The 22,170-nt window shown below is 39.1% G+C and overlaps 1 protein-coding gene across 2 annotated transcripts in view; it reads left to right on the forward strand.

Annotated features, from left to right (window-relative positions):
- SWT1 (SWT1 RNA endoribonuclease homolog) overlaps positions 1-22,170 on the forward strand; it is a 114,686-nt gene that overhangs the window by 53,314 nt on the left and 39,202 nt on the right. For both annotated transcript variants that reach the window (XM_045298109.1, XM_045298110.1), the window contains exons 13-15: positions 9,042-9,180; positions 14,632-14,780; positions 20,758-20,942. In XM_045298109.1, coding sequence (XP_045154044.1) covers positions 9,042-9,180; positions 14,632-14,780; positions 20,758-20,942 — 473 coding nt within the window. The remainder of the gene's footprint in view (positions 1-9,041; positions 9,181-14,631; positions 14,781-20,757; positions 20,943-22,170) is intronic.

Genomic DNA, 22,170 nt, shown 5'->3' on the forward strand with positions numbered 1-22,170 from the left:
AAGTGCATTGTTAATTGGAATGTAAAATATGGAAACAAAGAGGAAGGAAAAGTAATTTGAAAATATGTACTTGGTGATAGAAATGAAGCTGGAGAGCGTATGATAGAATTTTGAAATGCCAACTCCTTGTTCATAACAAATACCTTTTTCAAGAACACAAAAGACAGCTTTACACATGGATTTTACCAGATGAAAGGCATAGAAATCAAATTGACTGTATCTGTGGGAAGACACAGTGGAGAAGCTCAGTATCAGCAGCTGAAACCAGACCAGGGGTTGACTGGAAGAGAACATCAATTGCTCAGAAGTAAGTTCAAGTAAATCTGAAGAAAATTAACAAAACAGTCCACATGAGTCAAAATTTGACCTATGTCTACCCCATCTGAATTTTGAGACCATCTCAAGAATAGATCGGATGCCTGAACACTAATGACCCGATGAGCTGTGGGAGGACATCGAGACCGTCAATCATGAAGACAGCGAAAAAAAAGGTCATTAAAAAGACAGGAAAAGAAGAAAAGATCCAGATGGATGTCAGAAGAGACTCTGGAAAGTGCTGTTAATCATGGAGTAGCTAAAGTAAATGGAAGAAAGGATGATTTCAAAGGGTACCTCGAGAAGACAAAGCCAAATATAGTGATATGTGTAAGGACCTAGAATTAGAAAACCAAAAGGGAAGAACATGCATAGCATATCTGAAACCGAAAGGCCTCAAGAAATCATTTAAGCATTGAATTTTAATTCTAGAGGCAAAATACTGAATGATGCAGGAAGCATCAAGAGAAGATGGCAAAAATAGTGTCAAAGTATCCAAAAGATCTAGTCAACAGACCCCCATTTCAGGAGGGAGCCTTTGAGGAAGAACCTTCATCACTAGATTTTATGGTTGGTGCATAAAAAATTGAACATTAATTGTATTGAACTATAATTATATTGGTGCTAAAGGAAGAAGTTCAGGCTACACTAAATGCATTAGTCAAAAACAAGGCTCCAAGACTTGGTGGAGCGCCTATAGAAATGTTTCAGAAGGCTGAGGAGGCCTTGGAAGCACTCACTGGTCTATGCTAGGAAATTTGGAAGACAGCTACCTGGCCAACTGACTGGAAGAGATCCATATTCGTGTTCATTCCAAAGAAAAATGACCCAACAAGATGCTCCAATTGTAGGGCAATATAATTGATAGCGCATACAAGTAAAATTTTGTACCAGCTCATCCTTCAACAGTTGCAACAGCACATTGAGTGGGAGCTTCCAGAAATGCAGGCTGGAGACATAAGAGGATGTGGAACAAAAGATACCATTGCTGATGTCAGCAGGATCTTGACTGAAAGTAGAGACTACCCCAGGGCTGTTTACCTGTATCTCGTTGACTGCAAAGGCATCGACTGTGTGGAACATAATAAACTGTGGATAACTTTGAGAAGAATGGGAATTCCAGAACACTCATGGATCCAAGAGGCCTTTGGATGAACAGAACAAGAGAATACTGCATGGTTTATAATCAGGAAAGGTGTGCATCAGGATTGTATCTTTTCACCATACTTGTTCAATCTATATGCTAAGCACATCATCAGAGAAGTTGAGTTATATGAAGAGAGTGGCATCAGAATTGGAGAAAGGCTTATTAGCAACCTGTGGTATGCTGATGATGTTCTCCTCCATCTCACAAAACACTATGATGCCGACTGCAGGAGGAAAGCCAAATCAGTGAGTGTGTAAGCATCTCCGAGCTGGCAGGGGTCTCCACGTCGCTGCTCCAGCATCCAGGGCTGCATCGGGGTAAGTCTATGTGGCTTCTCCTCAGGGATGTCTTGTAGGAAGTGGGCCTTGCGAGCTGAAGCAGGGAACTGGCTAAGGCAGCTGCACCCTGGTCTGACAGTCACAAAGGAAGAGACCTGAGAACTCAAAAGGCGAGGCTTACTGAGCCATTTATCTCTCCACCCTTCAATTAACCCCGCATATGTTTATCAGCCAGGTTGGCACAATAAACTACCTCAAGTAGCCTTCAGTGTGGATTACAACTCAGTGTAAGGAAGACCAGAATCATCACAATTGGACCAGCAGGCAACATCATGATAAATGGAGAAAAGGTTGGAGTTGTCAAGGATTTCACCTTACTTGGTTCCACAATCAGTGCTCATGAAAGCAGCAGTCAAGAGATCAAAAGACGTATTGCATCAGGGAAATCTGTACAAGACATCTTTAGAACAGTGAAGAGCATGGAAATTACTTTGAATACTAAGGTGCTCCTGGCACAAGCCATGGTCTTCTCTGTTCTGTCATATGCACGTGAAAGTTGGACATTGAATAAGGAAGACTATAGAAGAATCAATGCATTTGAATTGAGCTAGTGAAAAATATTGAAAGTACCATGAACTGTTAAAAGAACAAACTGATCTGCCTTGGAAGAACTAAGGCCAGAGTGCTTCTTAGAGGGAAGGATGATGACATTTTGTCTTACATACTGTGGGTATATTGTCAGCAGAGACCAGTCCCTGGAGAAGGACATCATGTTTGGTAAGTGGAGGGGCAGCGAAAGAGGAAGGCCCTCAATGAGATGGATTGACACAGTCGCTGCATCGATGGGTTCAGGATGGGCACGATAGTGAGGATGGCGCAGGACTATCCAGTGTTTTGTTCTGTTGTGTTTAGTGTTGAAATGGGTTGAAGCCGCCTGGATGGCACCTAAATTTCAACAACAACATGTACTTAAAGATGTTGGATATCTGAGGTGGCTTCAAAAAGGTCTGGGAAAATGTCCATTGTACTTCATTATTTTCATGAACTTTTTAAAGCCCCCTTACAATGAAAAAATAAATGATACTGTGTGTTAGGTGCTGATAAGTAGTCTGGATAAAAACAAAGAAGGAAAAGAATAAGTGATTTGAGGTGGATAATAGGCTTACAGAGAAGGTAACCTGTGAGTAAAGACAAAATATGGTTGGAATGAGTGAAGAGGAGCAGAGTAAAAGATGCAAAGAAATAAGGGGCCAGATTATGTGAGGGATCTTCAAAAATTTCATGGACAAGTTTACTTAAAAGATTAAGATGAAAAAAATCAAGGTGAAAAAAATATAAACTTCATTTTTCAATCAATATAAACTCCATCAAGTTCAAGAGACTTTTCTAAGTGATGATACCAGCCACTTAGTTCATCCTTAAAGAACTGATAGGATCCCTGGTGTTGGCTGGTTAAATATAGGCTTCTAACCACAAGGTCCAAGGTTCAAACCCACGAGCTACTCTGCAATGAGACTGTATTCCACGAAGATTTAGTCTCAGAAGCCTTATATAGATAGGGTCACTGTGCATTGGAATCACTTCCATGGCTGTAGGTTTAGTTCGGTTTTGGTTTAAAGAATTGAGAGCCTTGGGAATTTAATATTATCAGTGTTTCCTTTTTTAGATTATTAAGTGGGTGCCTGAGTTGTTTTAATTAGTGTTCTCTATTTTACCTTTCTAGTTTTTACTATCCATTGTAATGGTCATACTGACCCCACAGACAAAATTAGTGACCAAAGGGTTTATTTAAAAAGTTAACACTTTGCAATGCCATTGAGAAATGCTCAGGTTAGTTGTTTATCATGAAATGTTACAAAGTTCTTTCATGTCTGATAATAAATGCCCAAAGGGGCATACCACTCCACTGGAGCCTCAATCCAAGGGCATTCAGTTTCAGCTCCATGAGTCTGAAAACACAGCTCCCTGAATTATATGCCCAGAGGCACCCAACTCTAGTAAGCGTCAGCTTCCCCCAAGTGCTCACACACACCCTACTCTGCAAGCCAGCCTTCTGCCCAGAGGCACTCAGCTTTGCTTGCTCCCTGGATTGGCAAACCCACCAACCCACACCCTCTGTTCCGTGCTCTGGCTGCTGCTCCTTCAATGGTGTAGCTTTCTTCTGTACCCAGGAGGTTCAATGTGTAAGGCTCTCTTGTCTGAGCACCACTCCTAGCTCTTGCTAGTAATGGGATCCCTTCCTCTGCTTCTCAAAGGGCTCATTAGACCCTGCAGGATGGTTTTCCTGCACATCCTGTTCACAATTACTCACAGATGAGTCTTGTCAGTTTCTTCCCCATCTTACCAGAGCCATGCTGGAAGAGGTCGTTTGGTAAAGTTAGAGACTTTGGTTAGAAGAGCAGTGTTAAATATTTTACTGTCCCTGCATTGCCCTTTAAAGGTGGGTTTTTTTTTTTAAGATTAAGAAATGAAGTCAGAAGGAACCAAATCAAGACTATAAGGTAAATGGATGCCTAATGATTTCCCATTCACACTCTCGTAAAATTACTCTTATTTGATGAGGGAAATGAATAGGTGCATTGCTGTGGTGAACAATTCTCTGATGAAGCTTTCTTGGGTGTTTTCTTTCTTTTTAAAATTATTTTCCCTCCTCACTCCTCCCCCCCTCCCATCATGGTATCGCCACTCTCACTACTGTTCTTGGGGCGGTTTATCTGTCCTGGATTCCATGTGCAGAGAGTTCTTATCTGTAACATTGTGCATCCTCTGGTCTAGCCATATCTGTAAGGTAGAACTGTGTCATAATTGTTGGTGGGGAGGAAGCATTCAGGAACTAAAGGAATGTTGTGTGTTTCATCGGTGCTGTATTAATCATCCCTTCCTTGTGACCCTTCTGGGAGGGGATATCGATTGTCTTCAGACGATGGACTTTGCGTATCCACCTGACCCCTCTTGTTCGCATCGATATAGTTGTTTGTTTTGGATCTTCGGATACCTGATAACCTGATTCAGCCATCATTTCATGATCACAGACTGGTGTGCTTCTTCCAGGTGGGCTTTGTTGCTTCTCAGCTAGATGGCTGCTTGTTTAACCTTTAAGAACCCACATGCTATATCTCTTAATAGCCGGGCTCCATCAGTTTTCTTCACCACATTTGCTTATGTCCCCATTTTGTCTTCAGTGAACCTTTAGGGAAAGTGAACATCACAGAATGCCAGGTTACTAGAACAAAGTGTTCTTGCATTGAGGGAATAGAGGCCCAATGTCCGTCTGCTACCTTAATACATATAAATATATTTACATAGACCTATATCCCTATCACATATAAACATATTTACATATGTACATAAATACATCTTCATACCTTTATAAAAGTCTTTTTCCTCCTAGTTCTTTCCTCTACTTCCTTTTACTTTCCTCCTGTCACCGGAGTGTTTTCTACTAAAGTTTTGACCAATTTTGTCAAAGAACTTTCATAGCAAGCATGCATTAATATTTTTCGGCCCGTCTGAAAATCAGCAAGCAAAATGCCTTGAGCATCCTCAAACTCTGTACCATAGCCTTGGTTCATGCCCATTCTGATTTTGCTGTGACTGGACCACTTCCACCTCGGGGTAGTTTTGCTTTGATGGTGCTTTGTCCTCAGAATCATGCTGATAAAAACCATGTTAACAATTCTTTGAAAAATACCTCAGGATCTTGATCCCACTTGCTCTGTTCTTGACAGCTCATCTAGTTGCCACAGTTTTGTCATCCATTGGGCAGGGTCTTGCTCAACTTGATTAAAAATTATTTTTTACGTAGAATTGTGTAAATGGACCCAAGTGCAATGTCTTTGGTGCTGGCCCTTGTTCTCTCTGCTCACTGTTGGTTCACTTGAGTTACGGAAAGAACAAGATTGCTTCCTTGAAAGATGCTGTGGGTCATCTCTCCCGGGGAGGAAGACAGGGTTTTTACTCCAAGAGCCACAGTTTTTGGAGACTCACCGATCAGTCCTGCCCCGCCCTCTAAGGCCTCTGTGAATTGGCACTGACCGGATGGCCGGGAGTTTGGTTTTGATCTGCCCTTGTTGGCGTCAACTCCATATTACCCCTTCTTAAAATGAGTTACCTGTTTGTAAATGCTGATTTCTTTTTTTTTAAGCAAAAGGGAACAGATTTATTGGAGCACATATGGGAAACCCTAAAGGGGTGCAGCAAACCCTACTGTGTAGGCATGCCCAGCAAAGGGTCACACCATTCACTGTGCCCCCATGTCCCAGAGGGACTCCCCCTTGTGCCGAGCCCCAAAGCCCCAGGACTGCCGGGGGGTGAGGACGAACTGCTGATTTCTTTGGGGCCTTGTCCCCATAAACTTTTCATAAAGCATCAGTAATCTCACCATTCTCCCACCCAAGCATCACCATAAATTTGATGCTTGCTTTTGCTTCAATTTTAGCAGAGTTCACGTTGCTCTGACACACACTCATTTCAAACCAATGTCTTATTTTTCTAAGTGCCTCCAGCTAGATCCAGTTCAGACATAACAAAATTATTTTGGTGCCAATTCTCCCCCACCCCTGCATAATTCTCATTTTTCATGAACTCTTAAAGACCTGTTATATAATGACCTTGGTGTGACAGTAGTTAAGTGCTCAGCAGCTAACCGAAAGGTCCCTGGCTCAGAACCTACCAGTTTCTGTGGGTGTAAGATGTGGCAAGTGTCTTCTGCAGAGCCTATAGCAGGGGTCCTCAAACTACGGCCCGCGGGCCACATGCAGCCCACTGATGACATTTATCTGGCCCGCCGGTGTTTTTGCCCCGTTTGTTTTTTTTACTTCAAAATAATTAATATATGTGCAGTGTGCATAGGAATTTGTTCATAGGTTTTTTTAAACTAGTCCGGCCCTCCAGTAGGTCTGAGGGACAGTGAACTGGTCCCCTGTTTAAAAAGTTTGAGGACCCCTGGCCTTTGGACCCTTGGGGCTAGTTTTTATGTCCTAATGATTTATTGTAAGTTAGAATTGACTGGGTGCCAATGAATAGTATAAGGATTTAGACCAGTAGTTCTCAACCTGTGGGTCGTGACCCCTTTGGGGGTCGAATGACCCTTTCACAGGGATCGTTCAATTCACAACAGCAGCAAAATTACAGTTATGAAGTAGCAACAAAAATAATTTCATGGTTGGGGGTCACCACAACATGAGGAACTGCATTAAAGAATTGTGGTATGAGTCATGAGCTGGTCTTTTAAAAATCTTTTATTTTTTGTGTGAAATGTAGTCTGTAGGAAAATAATTGATGCTGAAAAATATTTAGATAGATGGACAAATCAGTTAGGGGCCAAATCCAACTCACTGCTTATTTTTATAAGTAAGTTTGCATTGACTCAAAATATATTACATGCTGTACTATAATATTGTGGTACAAGGATAGAATTGAGTAGTTCTAACAGACTATATGGTCCACAAAGCAAACAATAATTTACAAATGGCACTGTCTTAGCTATAATGAGATATCATAAGTAGATGGCTTTCACAAGCAGAAATTTATTGTACCACAGTTTAGGAGATTAAAAGTACAAGTTCAAGGAGCTAGCCAGTTCTGTTGGACCTGGGGGAAGGCCCTTGGTTCCATTCAATACTGATCTATAATATTCTCAGCATAGGACACACACCTCCTCCACCCCGAATCCCCCAGTCACCCATCTGTAGTCCAAAGGACAAGCTCTGTGCCAGTTTCTTCCCTCTGGGCTGTACTGAAGTCTCCCCGCTCTGCTATGCCATGTAAAATAAAGATGATGCAGGCCACACCCCTAAGAACTCCCCTTACATCAGAGCAGGAATGTGACTGGAGTAAGAGTGATGGGCTGATCATGTCATGGAAGGTGATTGCCATTGAAGATAAGGGATTTTTTTTTTTTAACATTTTATTAGGGGCTCATACAACTGTTATCCCAATCCATACACACATCAATTGTGTAAAGCGCATTTGTACATCGTTTCTCAAAACATTTTCTCTCCATTTAAACCCCCGACATTAGGTCCTCATTTTTCCCCTCCCTCCCCTCTCCCCCCTCCCGCATGAGCCCTTGATAGTTTATAAATGGGTATTTTGTCATATCTTGCCCTGTCCGACGTCTCAAAGATAAGGGATTTTTTAAAGACATATTTTTTTGCTAACTTGCTTTAAGTTGGAAAATAATATAGGGAATTTGTTAATGGCAAGGAGAATATATTTAAATTGAATTCAATGAAAATTCTTTCATTTGGTTTTGTTTGAATCAAAATGTCTAAATTGAGGACATCCTGAATATAATAGAATATGTTTTTGAATATAACTACTTATATATAGTTGAGTATAATCTGACCTTAATATCAGCCGAGGCACCTAATTTTACCACAAAAACTGCATAAAAAAACATGCCGCAAAAACTCAGCTTATACACGAGCATATACGGTATATATTTTAGTTCATGCCATGTAAATATAAAATGTATAGATAAATCAGAATATGTACATTTAATCATGGTAGCAAGAGATTTTGATTTTCTGTAGATTCATATTTCTGCCATCAATGAAATACTGTGTTTAACAATAGAGAGCTTAGTTTAGTTTTTGTTCGCTGTTCATGTTCATTGTTAAGAGAAATAGTATTCCACATTAATTAAGGTTTATATTTATCTCAGTATGGTTCTAATATTTGCCAGTATTATAGTTAATGTTTGTTACTGCCGCTTTGGAAACAGGATAATGAAAAGTGATCTGGAAGTTGGCACCGTCAGATGTTTCATAGTATGGTTAAGGAAAGTCATTGCATAAGAACCATTCAGAAAAGGAAGCATTGCCATCAGATAGAAATAAGTGATCTGTTTTTAAAAAACATATCTGCAAAAGTATGGCAATTATATTTAACTATTTTTCTATATAGATAGCTCCTCTACTCCACTGTTTTGTGAAACAGATTGATTTCTTCATAGAAATTAGCATGATAAAAGTAGCTTTAGAGACCTTGCTGGTTAGAATGATGTTTCCTTTGATTAAATCATGCTTTTTTTTTTATACATAGAGATTATGTAACAATGAGGGTTAATGCTAATAATGAAGTTTACACACGTAATTCACAATGAACTGGCATTTTAAGGTTATGATTAGTTTTCAATAAAATATCTTTAAATTAAAAATGAACTTAACTAATTATATTTTACTTAAAAACGTGTAGGAATTCCTAGATAAATAATTTTTAATGATAGAAATAACAAACTCATAGATACTAATATTTCTGTGTTTCTCCTACCCCTCACCCCCCCCCAATATTTTTAGATGCTGTACTTGAAACCACCATGGACTTTAGTACATTTATTTCAGTGTTTTAAAAAACATTGGTTAGCTGTATTTGGATTAATTATGGAAAACAACTTACTTTTAATCATTGAGAGCCTATATGACAATCTGTGTAAAGGTATGAATTTTTTGTTTATTATGTTTTTATAGGGGTACATAATTATACAATTAGCTAGGGATATACAATTCAGTCGTTTAACTGCACTAAGAAGATTTTTGCAATCATCATCAAAATTTCAGAACACTTTCTAATTGTTCTCGCTGTCATTAGGTCTCCATTTCTCCCCATCCTTCGCAGCCATTTCCCCAGAAAATTATCAAGCCAGTTAGTCTCTATAGATCCACTTGTCCTTTGCTTCCTGTATAAAGCAAACAAAAAAAAAAATTAAACAATAATGATTAGATAAAACCTAGGAAAAAACCTCATCCAAAAAGAAAGGATAAAATACTGAAAGCTGAAACAACTTTAAAATGGGACAACAGGGAAATAAAATGATAAGGTAATACATTTAAATCCAACTGTATCTACCATAATTGACTTGACAGTGATCTCTGGTCCCAAGGCTATTCACATCCCTCAACTAAGGCCATTAGAGGATTCATTAGCAGCTCATCATTGCGAGCACCCTGCAAATGGATTTTGGGTTTCCACTGTCATCCATAGCTTCCTGCAAAATTCCTGCACAATTTAAGCTCTGAAACCATTCCTTATTTCAGATTTGGGTTTTGTTAACTACAATCTTTGCATCACACACATTGGGGTGCTGCTTCTATGTGGGCTTGGTTGATACCTCATTTAGAGGGCTATTTGCTTTACGACAAGTCTTTAAGACCCCAGATGCTGGCTTTCGGATAGCCAGACACCAGTTTTGTCACCACACTTTGCTGTAGCATCCACATCTTCAGTGATCTCATGATGAGGGTGAGCATCAAGCCAGGGCTGTGTCATAAGAGCCAATTAGCATTGCATTAAAATATTAAATCAGACTAGCATATATCCTATGAGATGTGAAGATGAATGAATAAATTTGGAAATTAGTTCTTAATCACTGATATTTCTAAAATCAAAAGAGGACTTGTGACGACTGGTTGAAATAGATGCAGTTTAATAGACTTGGTGATTATAAATGATATAATTGTTTGTGTTCCTGGATATTGTGAACATGTTGTTTTTAATGTTTGCTTTGGAAACGTTTGTTATTTTATAGTCTATTTATGTAAATCCGCCTTTAAAAATTTCTTACACTATTTAACATACAACATTGAACACATTTCATGTATTTTAAAAATAGGATAGCGAGATTGTCATGAAAACTGAATGGATACGAAATAAGAAACCTTCGGCTGTGGTGAATGTTAGGACTGAAAAAGACCCCATGAGTCGGTTTTTAAACTGTGTTGTACAGAGCTCACCGACTCTGAAGTGGCTCTCGGGCTACCAGTGACTGGGATAGAGAGGTTGATTGGGAGCCTGGTATAATGGCATCTGATCTGGTGGGACTTCACAATTCAATATTAGCCCAAAGTTCCTTCCTAGGGGTGGAAGTCAGACATGCCTAAATATCCTCTACTTCTTTTACCAGTTCTGACACCAACCATCCCTTCCAGAACACTGTCCACTTTTCTGCTGGGTATGATAATTCATTGCAGTTGTCACACAAGTCACAGAGAATGCTCATAATTATGGGGATTATTAGAGAAGCTAATAGGTTGTAATTGAGGCTCAGAAATGCCCAGGATACTCTCTTTAGGTCAGCAGAGTCTTCTGCTGTGCCCATAGCACACCTGCCTGTCTCTGGTACTCCGTTTCCTAGCTATGCGGTTCCTGGCCCTGTTTGCTGCTTTTGCAAAGTTCTGATGCTCTTTTAGTGCTTCTGAGAAATGCCCAAAGCCTTGGTTCAAAGGCACTTGCATGAGTCATCTCCCCACATTTAGTGCCTAAAAGTACCCTACTCAGCTTTCTCAATCCATGGGCTGGGAAACACTGCTGTGCCTTGTTTTGGTGGTGATGTGTTGGCTGTTCCCATTTCACCACCACGTCAATGTCACAGGTTTGTGTCTTAGATTGAGAAGGTACAGCCCTCAGGGATCTCCAAGCCAAAGGATGCATTCCTGCTTCTGAGACACAACTCAGCAGAATGGCAAAACTGACCAATCCCCATGTAGAGTTCCATGCATCCTATCTGCATGATCCCACCCAGTTATTTAGTGGGCCTTTCTAGACCGTGCTCAGAAGAGTCATGTCAAGCAGTTCACTGTACTGCATCTGGGAGTAGTGGACCTTTGGCCTTCAACCCACCTTTAGCCAAAGCAACTATCTTTTGTCTGTTCATATGTTGAGATTCGATATAGGATTGGCAGGGGATGGGGGAGTCTCAGCTTAGAATAAAAAGGAGAAACTTACCGAATGCTATCAAAGTCTGAGTTATTTGTATGAAACCAAACAGATGTATTTGTTTTGCTCTATGTGTTGGAAGCAAAACCTTTTGTTATTGAGTCAGTTTTGACTCATAGAGACCATATAGAATAGGGTAGAGCTGCCTCACAGGATGTCCAAGGCTACAGTCTTCGGAAGTCGAGACTGCCACATCGCTGTCCCGTGGAGCAGGCTGGTTGGTGTAAGCTGCTGCTCTTTCATGTAGCACCGAAGTGCTTCCTCACTGGGCCTCCCCACCAGGGTTCCTTCTTGAAACAGTTTGATCATTATGGGTATGTCCAGGAGTTTTCAAACTCCTGATGTGAAGTGACCTGGTTTTTTTCTGCTTAAGTGCTTAACTGCTTACCGAAAGGCTAGATGGAGATAGGACTTTTGTAGTAATATAGACCTAAATGGGGAACTTAGAAAAAAATTAACTCCTCATTTTGATGGTTTTGTCTAATAATAGTTTCTATGATTTGTGGCAATACTTTTTTTTTTTTACTTAGTATGGTTGCAAAGAAATTCTCGATTTTAAGTGAGGTATCTGGTTGCCCCATTCCATTGTCTGCTTTTTACTTTTTTCATGGAGCCCTGGTGAGGTAGCTTTTACACGTTGAGCTGTGATCCCTTTAGTCAGTAGTTCCATACCAGGAACCGCTCCACAGGAGAAAGAAGGGGACATCTCCCATCAACAGTTACAGTCTGGGAAACCTACTGGGGGTCCCCCTGAGTCAGCCCTGACTCACAGCAGTGAGTTCTGAGTAGTGGTGGTGGGAGGCAGCTGTAATTGGCACTAGGGAGAAAAGTGAAGAGGTGGTGACTGGTCCTTCTGCTAAAAAACTATTTAAAAATTCATTATATAAATTAATTGATCCTTGATTTAGAATCCATTGCTTAATATTTTTTGACTTGTAAAGAAAATATAATGGAATAATGGAAATATCTTCTGCTTTAAATTAATTTAAATTAGGAAAATACTGGTTTTCTCTTTTGCTGACTATTAATAGTATTCTCAGATGTTAAATTACTTTTGTAAACCATACGTGCATCCTTTTATCAGTTCATTAAAAAGTGTATAGAAAATTATTAGTAGCAGATTTTGTTTCTCATAGTAACTTGTCGAAGTAGTGGTTGGCCTTATATAAGCATTAACCTGTTTTAGTCATCTAGATTTCTTGTAGCTGTGGACTGAGTTTATCTTTTTGCTGTTTTCTCTGCATCGTCTTGCTATTGTTAGGTATTGGTAAGTCAACTCTGAATCAGCCACCCTGTGTACAGCAGGAAGAAGCACTGCCCTATCTCGGCTAGCAGCGCAGTCATATCTGAGCCCGTAGTTGTACCCCTGTGTCAATCCCTCCTGTCGAGGTTCTTTCTCTTTTTCATGGACTCTGCAAGTGTCATGCCCTCCAGGGACTGGGCCTTCCTGATACTGTGTCTAAAGTGCGTGAGCCAAAGTCTCACCATCTTTGCTGGTAATGAACACTCTGGCTGTGCTTCTTTCAAGAGAGAGTGTTCATTCTTTCTTCATGAACAGTTAATTATTCTAGGAAATCTTAGGAAGCATTTTTGTAAGATAGAAATAAAAAGTTAGTTGAAGGGTTGAATTAGGGCAGAAATTACATTGGAGAAGCACCTTCAAAATAATACCTCAGGATATTTATCATGTTTGTATTCAATCCTATGTATCTCTTTTTTTTTGGTATCTATTATTTTTAATTCAAAGGATTATTAACTCATCATTGACTTTGAAAATAACTGAAAGCATTCCTGAAAGGAAATAAACTTTCCTTTCGCTTGACAATCAAGTGTTTTTTATAAAAGGGATTCAGAGGACGGTAAAACAACCACATACGCAAAATCCCCTTAGTGCTAGTGAAGAATGATAATGGTGTTTCAAAATCTTAATAGTCTCTGCAACTGTGAACATTTAAAAAAAAAGGAAAGCGAACACGAATCATTGTTATTAAGCCCATTAAAAACTCTTCCGTGGCATTCTGCCTTAACGGTGGAAAGTTGTTTTTTCTGTAGATTTGTGACATTACAAAGTTGTTTTATTGTTCATCAGTTTAAAAGTATGAAGTAATTTGCTACCCTGTCCTAACTAGTTTGAGAATTTAGGTAATTTTGTTTCCTTGGGAGAAATTTGTTCCATTTTTAAACTATAAAGATCATCTCAAAAAATTTTAAACAAAGAAAAAGAATTGTGCTTGTTTTTCTCCTCCCACTGTTCTCCAGATTATTTCTTTCCTGTTAAAGTAGTATTGTTCCAAGAGAGACAGCACATTATCTTCGTTACACTTAGTGTAAACCAGAATTTGAAGGTAAATCACTACATGATAGCAGAGGCATACCTAATGGCAGGTATGGCATGTGCCCTGAACAGCACTTGAAGTTGGGAGTGCTACTGGCTGATTGCAACCATTGCACTTTCCAGCACCAGCTGTGAGGGATCACTCAGCAAGTTAAACTGAGAGTGTTGCCTTTGAGAGGCTCCCTGGGTGAAGGCAGAGTGCAATCTTGCTCTGCTGAATGTAGAAAGAGAATGGGGGAAAATACCTGGTTGCACCATAGGCCCAATTTTGTCGGTGAAAGCAAGGGAGGTATAGTTATAATTTTCATGTACACCCCTAAGTGTTAAGTAAAAGATTAATGTGCTTGACTTAAATTTGGGGAGCTGATACTTTGTTAGTTATCCAAAGATGGGGGTCATAGGTTTGGACAGGGTTGCAATGTCAGCACTCACTACCGTAGGCGTACTTTTCTGTCGATGACGTGCTTCTGCCTGGTTACTGAGTACTCCTTGTGAGAGGTCCTGCATACTACCTGTGGCATTCCAGTAGAATGTGTCTCTTGATTCCTCCACGTCTGATGTCCGTTCACTTTGCTTTTACTTTAGGTTGACAGGGTTTAGATTATAGAATTACTCAAGTCAACTACAACCTTTTTGCAATGTTGTTGCTAGTTAACGAGTTGTCCTTGAGTAGTATGGTCATGTTTATAACGAATCCTGCTTAATTGCTGCTTTTTTAAAGTAGGATAAATTTGATGTGTGGGTACACAAGCATAAGTACAGGCTCATTAGTTTTCCAAAAAAATTGTGTGTTGTTCTCAGTTGTACATATTTTTCCTTTCTCAATTTTCTTGATCCAGCTGATAGTACATTGGATTTTGCAACAGTGAAATTCCTGCTTCAGGATTCCAAAACTTTGTTACATGCTTTCAGTACAAGGTCAAATTATGATGGTATTCTTCCACAAGCATTTGCTCAAGTGGACAAACTACTGCAAACAATCTCAGAGGTAAGATACCCCTTGAAATGCCAACTCAGCGTGGACTCAGTGGCAGCTGAGTTGACAACAACAGTAATTACAGGCACTCCAAAAGTGTAGTTAGAATACAACAGTATTTGCTATTGGTTTATTGTTGTTGTTTTATTGTATATTGTTGCTTGGTTTTGCTCTGTCTTGTTTTTGTGCATGTTATTATCTCCGCAGGTCTGTCTAAGATAGACTGGATGAACAATCTGGAGGAGAAAACAATAGAACTGACAATTCCGGGGGGACATGGGAGAAGGAGAGGTGGGGGGAAAGGTGGTCGTGTAAGCAATCCCAGGGGCAAGGGAACAACAAGTGATCCAAATCGGTGGTGAGGAGGGTGTAGAAGGCCTGGTAGGACTTGATCAAGGGTAATGTAACCAAGAGGAATTGCTGAAATCCAAATGAAGACTGAGTATGATAGTGGGACAAGAGGAAAGTCAAGGGAAATGGAGGAAAGAGCGGGGAGGCATAGGGCATTTATAGAGGTCTAAATAAAGGCATGTACATATGTAAATATATTTATATGTAAGGATGGGGAAATAGATCTATGTGCATATATTTATAGGCTTAGTATTAAGATAGCAGATGGACATTGAGTGTCCACTCAAGTACTCCCTCAATGCAAGAATACTTTGTTCTATGAAACTAGCATTCTATGATGCTCACCTTCCCAACACAATCGCTGAAGACAAAGCGGGTCAATAAGCAAATGTGGTGAAGAAAGCTGATGGTGCCCGGCTATCAAAAGATATAGCATCTGGGGTCTTAAAGGCTTGAAGGTAAACAAGCGGCCATCTAGCTCAGAAGCAACAAAGCCCACATGGAAGAAGCACACCAGCCTGCATTATCACGAGGTGCTGAAGGGATCAGGTATCAGGCATCTTCAGAACAAAAAATCTTATAGTGAATGAGGTGGGGAGTGCAGAGTGGAGGCCCAAAGCCCATTTGCAGGCCACTAGACATCCCCTTACAGAAGGGTCTCGGGGAGGAGACGAACTAGCCGGGGTGTGATGTAGCAATGATGAAACATACAACTTTCCTGTAGTTCCTAAATGCTTCCTCCCACCCCCCACTATCATGATCCCAATTCTACCTTACAAATATGGCCAAAGGATGTACACTGGTAGATAGGAACTGGAAACACAAGGAATTCAGGGTGGATGATCCCTTCAGGACCAGTGGTGTGAGTGGCGATACTGGAAGGGTAGAGGGAGAGTGGTTGGAAAGGGGGAACCAATTACAAGGATCTCCAGATAACCCCCTCCCTGGGGGACGGACAACAGAAAAGTGGGTGAAGGGAAATGTCGAATAGGTCAAGATATAACAAAATAATAATTTGTAAATTATCAAGGGTTCATGAGGGAGGGGGAGCAGGAGGGAGGGGAAAAATGAGGAGCTGATGCCAGGAGCTTAGGTGGAGAGTGGATGTTTTGAGAATGATGAGGGCAATGAATGTACAGATGTGATTTGCACAATTGATAAATGTTTGTGATGAGTTGTATGAGCCCCTAATAAAATGATTTAAAACAATGAAAAAAAACAAAAAATGAAATGGTAAATATGTGAATACTAAAAATAAGATTTTAATTCCAACTCAATTCTGTCTTTAACAAGTAAATATGGAGAAGGGTAAGCAACTATTTCAGTGAGTTAGAGAATATGCTCATCTGAGTAGGAAGCAATATCACAACAGGTGTTGGGATTTGGTTTTTTGGTTACAGAGCAGAGAGTTCTTGGACTGTTCTCCGGTGCTCCCAACCACGTGATGGCATCAATCAGAAAAGAGGCCTTATTTTTTCCCTTCCCCAACATTCAGGGTCCATGTCCTTTTCAAACCTTAGTGAATTCAAATTTTGACATTGGTCCCACAGTACTTTTAATCAGGCTACGAGTATTGTTCTAGTACAGCGATTCAATTAATTTAAAGACTTTATTCACATTTTCCAGTTGGTTTTTTTAAACAAATCTCCTCATGTAATTCTTAACCTAACTAACACTGGTTTCTTTTTTACTCTTTAATTGGCCTTTGTGAAATTTAGATCCAGTTCTCCTCTATTTCTCAGTCTTCTAATTTCACAATGTGTAAAATATTCTGAGAATTTATGTGCCAGAAACAGCTCAAGAAACTCAGTACCACAGAACTTAATCTATAAGAACTTGTTTTGTCTCTCCTATTCTCATTTCTTTATGAAGAACTAAACTGGCCGCGTTGTTCTTAGTGGTTTTTCATGGCTGTTGGCTCAGCATTACTTGTTCACTCACCAAAGGAGTAGATGATATTAAATCGTACTTGCTGAGGAACAAAGTTAGTTTCTAGGGGAACATCTCCTGGAGCGAAAGCAAAGGAAGGTCCTTTTTATAAACTAAAAGGGAAGATGGGAATATATGATCATTGAGGAAAAGAATTAATTAAAGGGCGGAACTCTCCTTTGGTTATTGAGCTAACCAACTTACTGTTAGAAGTTTCATGCTCCTCTGACAAGTGTGACTTTTAGAACTATTAGTAGCAATGAATGGACCCAGGGTTTTAGCAATGTTTGAGGAAAGGTGTATTATCCCCCCCAGCACAGAATTGAACCCTAAACCATCTCCTTAATGAAACAAGCCTACTATACCTGGGGGAGAGTTCAGTATACTTCGGGCCTTTGCACTCCTTTAAGAGCCCATCCTCAATAGGACATGGTTTGTAGAATACATTCACTTTAGTCCTAAACACCAAGTCATGTTTCAGTAACAACAGAACCTAGACTTTTGTTTTCATTTAATTTTTTAATTTTTTCATTTAATTTTCATTTAATTTTTCAGTTATCATGTAAAGAAAATTAGGGAAGGAGATATTTAGTAATTCGCTTATGAAGAACTTAAGTGGAAAGATAACAAACATTGCTAGTTTCCACGATTTTACATATATGGCAGAGGATAGAAAAATGATATGTACATTTTTCTTTTATTAGCCTTCTAGTGACCAAAAAGGGGAATTTCTTTGCCAAGACAATAGAATAATTAAAATCAGTCATGCTCATGAGCATTAAAATTGTGTCTCAGGATCCACAGCCTGACTCGGTTTGTTATTGAACCCTCTCTGAGCCTCAGCTTCTGCCGTGGGATTGCCATGGGAATGACACAGGTTCCTGTTTCTAAAGCATTTACTGCTTAACACATAATAAGTACATCTGTGAACTTGGTAAAGGAATCTGGCTGTATCGTTCTATACACTGGTTTTGGGAGCTAAGGAAAAGAGTTGGGTATATGTTAGATTTCATTTTAAACGTAAGTTAAAATTTAGAAATGTGTATCTCTGGAAATAATGTCTTTCCATCAATGTGTGTTTATTGATTTCATATTAATGTAAAAGGGAAAAACCGGGAACAGTTATCCCGTTTATTCTTCCTGCTCCAAAAGATAGGATAATAATATGTTTCCAGTTGCACAGAGATCTTATTATTTTCATCCAACACATTCCCTTTCTGAGGCGGGATTACTCCCACGTGGCCTCTCCTGTGCTTCTTTTTCATTGTGGGCTGCTGTCCTAATTGGCAGAGCTGTGCCTGCTTTCATTATTAGATCAGCGAGACGGCTAGTACAGGCGGTTAAATGAGTCCAGGCTTAATTTATGTTTCTGAAGGTCAAATCCTTTTACTACCACTTACTATTTTCATGGCATTAAGATAATTACTTAGCTCTCCTTTCCTCAGTTTCCCAGTTACATAATGTTGATGATCATAATACGTATTTCATAGGGTGAGTGTTAAGATTGAGTAAGCTAATAAATGCGGAATTATCAGAATAGATCCTATACATAGCAAATGCTCGAAAATTATAATATTGGAAATAAACTTAGAAAAAATTGAATAAGCATGAATAATCAATGATACAACCCATAAAGCTAGACCTTTGAAATCTTCCTTTTGTTAACAAGGAATCTTAAGCCTTGAGAAATAATGTGATATATTTAACCTCATAAAGTAAGTTACTATAGAGCCAAACTAAAACCTAAGTTTTAAACATAGAGTTAAGATTCCCTCCATTCTATGAGACATTTTTTTTTCTCCTAAATTCATGTTCTTCCTCCAAGGTGATACATTTTTTGAATTGTTTGAATCAATAGTACAGCCCTTACTCTGCTTTCCAATTGGCTCCTATCTTCCCTGTTCTTAAATACTGTTCATTGGCCATGCTCTTTATTGTTCTTTCTTTTACTTAAAAGGTGAAGCTATAACTATTTTTGTCTATTTCTGAGCTTCTTCCTTCGTCCTTTATAAGTTTATATTGTATACTCTTAAAAGAGACTATTACTTATCATTTGTTTCCCAGTGATCAAATCCAACTTTCTCTCTCTCTCCCCACTTGTCAGCCTTTCCTAAGTGTGGTACTTGTTGCCCCCATTCAGTTTCTGTTGCCACTCTATACTTTTGATTCTTTTCTTTTCTTATTGAACTCTAATTTTTCTTTATACTTTTCTGCTTTCCTCTCCTTCAGATTGTCTTATCTTTTGCCTATTTTGTTCTCTTTTCCCCTCCCATCTAAGTCTAAGGCTTGTCTATGAGGATGATTCCCAACAATAGCTTTGAAGCTACAGAACTGTATATCTCAGTACCTGCTAGATATCTTATCTTAGATTTCTTTTTATTCCTCAAAATCAGTATGTCTAAAACCAAACTTATATTCTGTTCAACCATTCTTCATTTTTTTTGCTTTATAATAGGAGGGGCCCATAAAGTTTATAAGCATAGAAGATTATACATTAAGTACTTCACATGATAATGTCTAATGTATTCAGTGCATTTACCCCTTATCAGCAACGTTCAGTGTGCTGTTGAAAATTACTGTCAATACAGCACATTAAAATAGAATCTAATGCATTCATGCATGTACATTTGAGATTTATTCACATCATTTGTATGTTGGGTTTTTACTGAATAAAGCATTTCCCTGGATAAGTAATGAAGGGGCCCAGCCTTTTTCAGACAAACTGCATGGAGATGCACACACATACATAGCAGCAGCTATATTTAAAACGTCTTAAGCTTTTCCTCACTTCCAGAAACCAGTCCTTGTCCAAGTCTGTAGACTTTTTATTTTTTTTATCATTTTGGGGGGGGCTCATGTAACTGTTATCACAATCCAGCTTTCCATCCATTGTGTCAAGCACATTTGTACATATGTTGCCATTGTCATTTTCAAAGCATTTTTTTTCGACTTGAGCCCTTAGTGTAGTTAGACTTTTTGATAGTTCTTAAATACATGCTCTTTTCATTCCATTGCCTTTTCCTGCTGAGTTCAAGTTTTGGGGCTCTTTCTTGGATTATTTCAGTAGCCTTCTAGCCAATATTCCTACCCTCACTCTCTTTTCCAAGTGTGTCTTACTCTCTTAAAGTGCAGTTTAGAATGTATCACTACCTAATGGAAAAACTTGGTTGTCCGCTATTGTCATAACAATGTTTGAATTCTTCCACCCCCCTCCTTTAACAGCCTTTTGTATTTTCATTCTCTTTATTGGATTATAAAGTACTTGGAGGCTTGCCTGCATCATACTGTATATACTCGAGTATAAGCCGACCCCAGTATCAGCTGAGGCACCTAATTTTACTACAAAAACTGCATTAAAAATGTGCTGGAAAACTCAACTTATACTCGAGTGTGTACGGTATTTATTTTTGCATCTTGTGTACCTTCTGTTTAGTTCAATACTATGTATTTCACACAGTATCTTTTAAGTTGGTATTACATAGATTGGTCACTATTCTAAGCAACTGAAAATACTGTTTGATTTAAATGGAAAAGGAAAACAGCATTTCTTGCTTTGATGCTTTTCTGGGAACATTCTGTTCATGCTAATGGACAAAGCATAGCCAACACTTCCCTGAACGCTAGAACATTTGTAAGTACAATTGGCATACTGTGTGTTCACTTACTCATGAAGGACTGGCAGCTTTTTATGTGATTCTTATTTCCCCAGGTCAAGGCAAAACTTAAGCCAACGCCTTCAGAAAGCACGCTGAGTCAACAGCAGGAAGTGACTTCGATGAAATCTAGTAATCCAGAAACCACACTTTTCTCGGATTCTCAGCTTCCCCAATCCAACAGGAATCAAGAAATCTGGTCTATCCTAGAGAATGTTTGGATTACAATATATCAGAACAGGTATTAAATCTCTGGAGAGTATTGAATTCTATAGTGATACATTTGTTTTTTTGTTTTACTTTGTTTTGTTTTTAAGGATATTGTGTTTGGGATTGTGAATTCAGTGTCGTAGATTCACTTATGACGAAAGGCCTTTGTGTTAAATTGGATCCTTAGAAACAATGATTCTTACCTGGAGATGCAGAGTTACTTGGGCAGTTTCATTATTTTTATATCCCTAAAAACAAGCCCTTCACATTCTAGACCAGTAGGACAGACATGTCTGTCAAGTCTGGGTCAAGTCATTTAAAAAAAAATGGCTCACGTGATTCATAAATGAAACCGAACTTGAGTAGTACTGCCTCCATGATTTGTCAGAACAAAAGAAAAATGACCAGAATTGGCCACATAACTTAGCTCGATGCAGGGCCTTTATATAATTGAGAATGACATAAAGAGAAGATTAAAGTTTTTTTTTAAATGTACTCAAGCTTAAACTATTATGTATGGTCTTGGTAGAATTAAGAGAGGGAGACCATTTTTTAGTAGTTCTTCAAATAGACTACTAGATTAGCCGAATAATCATTTGAAGCAACTTATTCTTCAAAGGCACCTACCCCTTCCCCCAATATATGAACACTTTTTTCTAGATCCATAATTTTTATAGAATTAATTTGACAGCAAAATTTGTAGTGTGATTATGGTTTGAAGGTCCAGTGTCCCCCTTCTGAACTAAGGATTATATTTGAAGTTGCTTTTGAGTGAGTTAAATGTTCTCAAAAGAAGCCATGAGGACAGTGTTGGCTAATCTTGCAGGGTTGGCAATTTAAAGCCACTGGCGAAAGTGTCCTCAGCAGAAAGTTGAAGCTGTCTCCTGTAAGGATTTACAAAGCCTAGGAAATCCCGTGTAAGGTCGCTGTGAGTTGAATGTGTTTGATGGCATTGGGTTTTGGTGTTTCAGTGTGTTCTGAATGGTCATGAGAACAGCAGGGTACTATCAGTCCTCCAACATCTATTCTGAATTGGCCATTTGTAATAACGTGTGGCTTCAAACATCAAACCAAACCCAAATAACCATTGCCATCAACTTGATTTCATCTTATAGTAACCCTGTAAGACAGAATTGAACTACTCTTAGGAACTTCAGACTAAATCATTGGTTCTCAATCTTCCTAGTGCTGCGACCGTTTAATATGGTTCCTCATGTTGTGGTGCCCCCCCAACCATAAAATTATTTTCTTTGCTACTT

Source organism: Echinops telfairi, unplaced genomic scaffold (genome assembly GCF_000313985.2).
Source record: "Echinops telfairi isolate 266 unplaced genomic scaffold, ASM31398v2 ScPeMD7_7424;HRSCAF=8462, whole genome shotgun sequence".
NCBI classification, from domain to species: domain Eukaryota; kingdom Metazoa; phylum Chordata; class Mammalia; order Afrosoricida; family Tenrecidae; genus Echinops; species Echinops telfairi.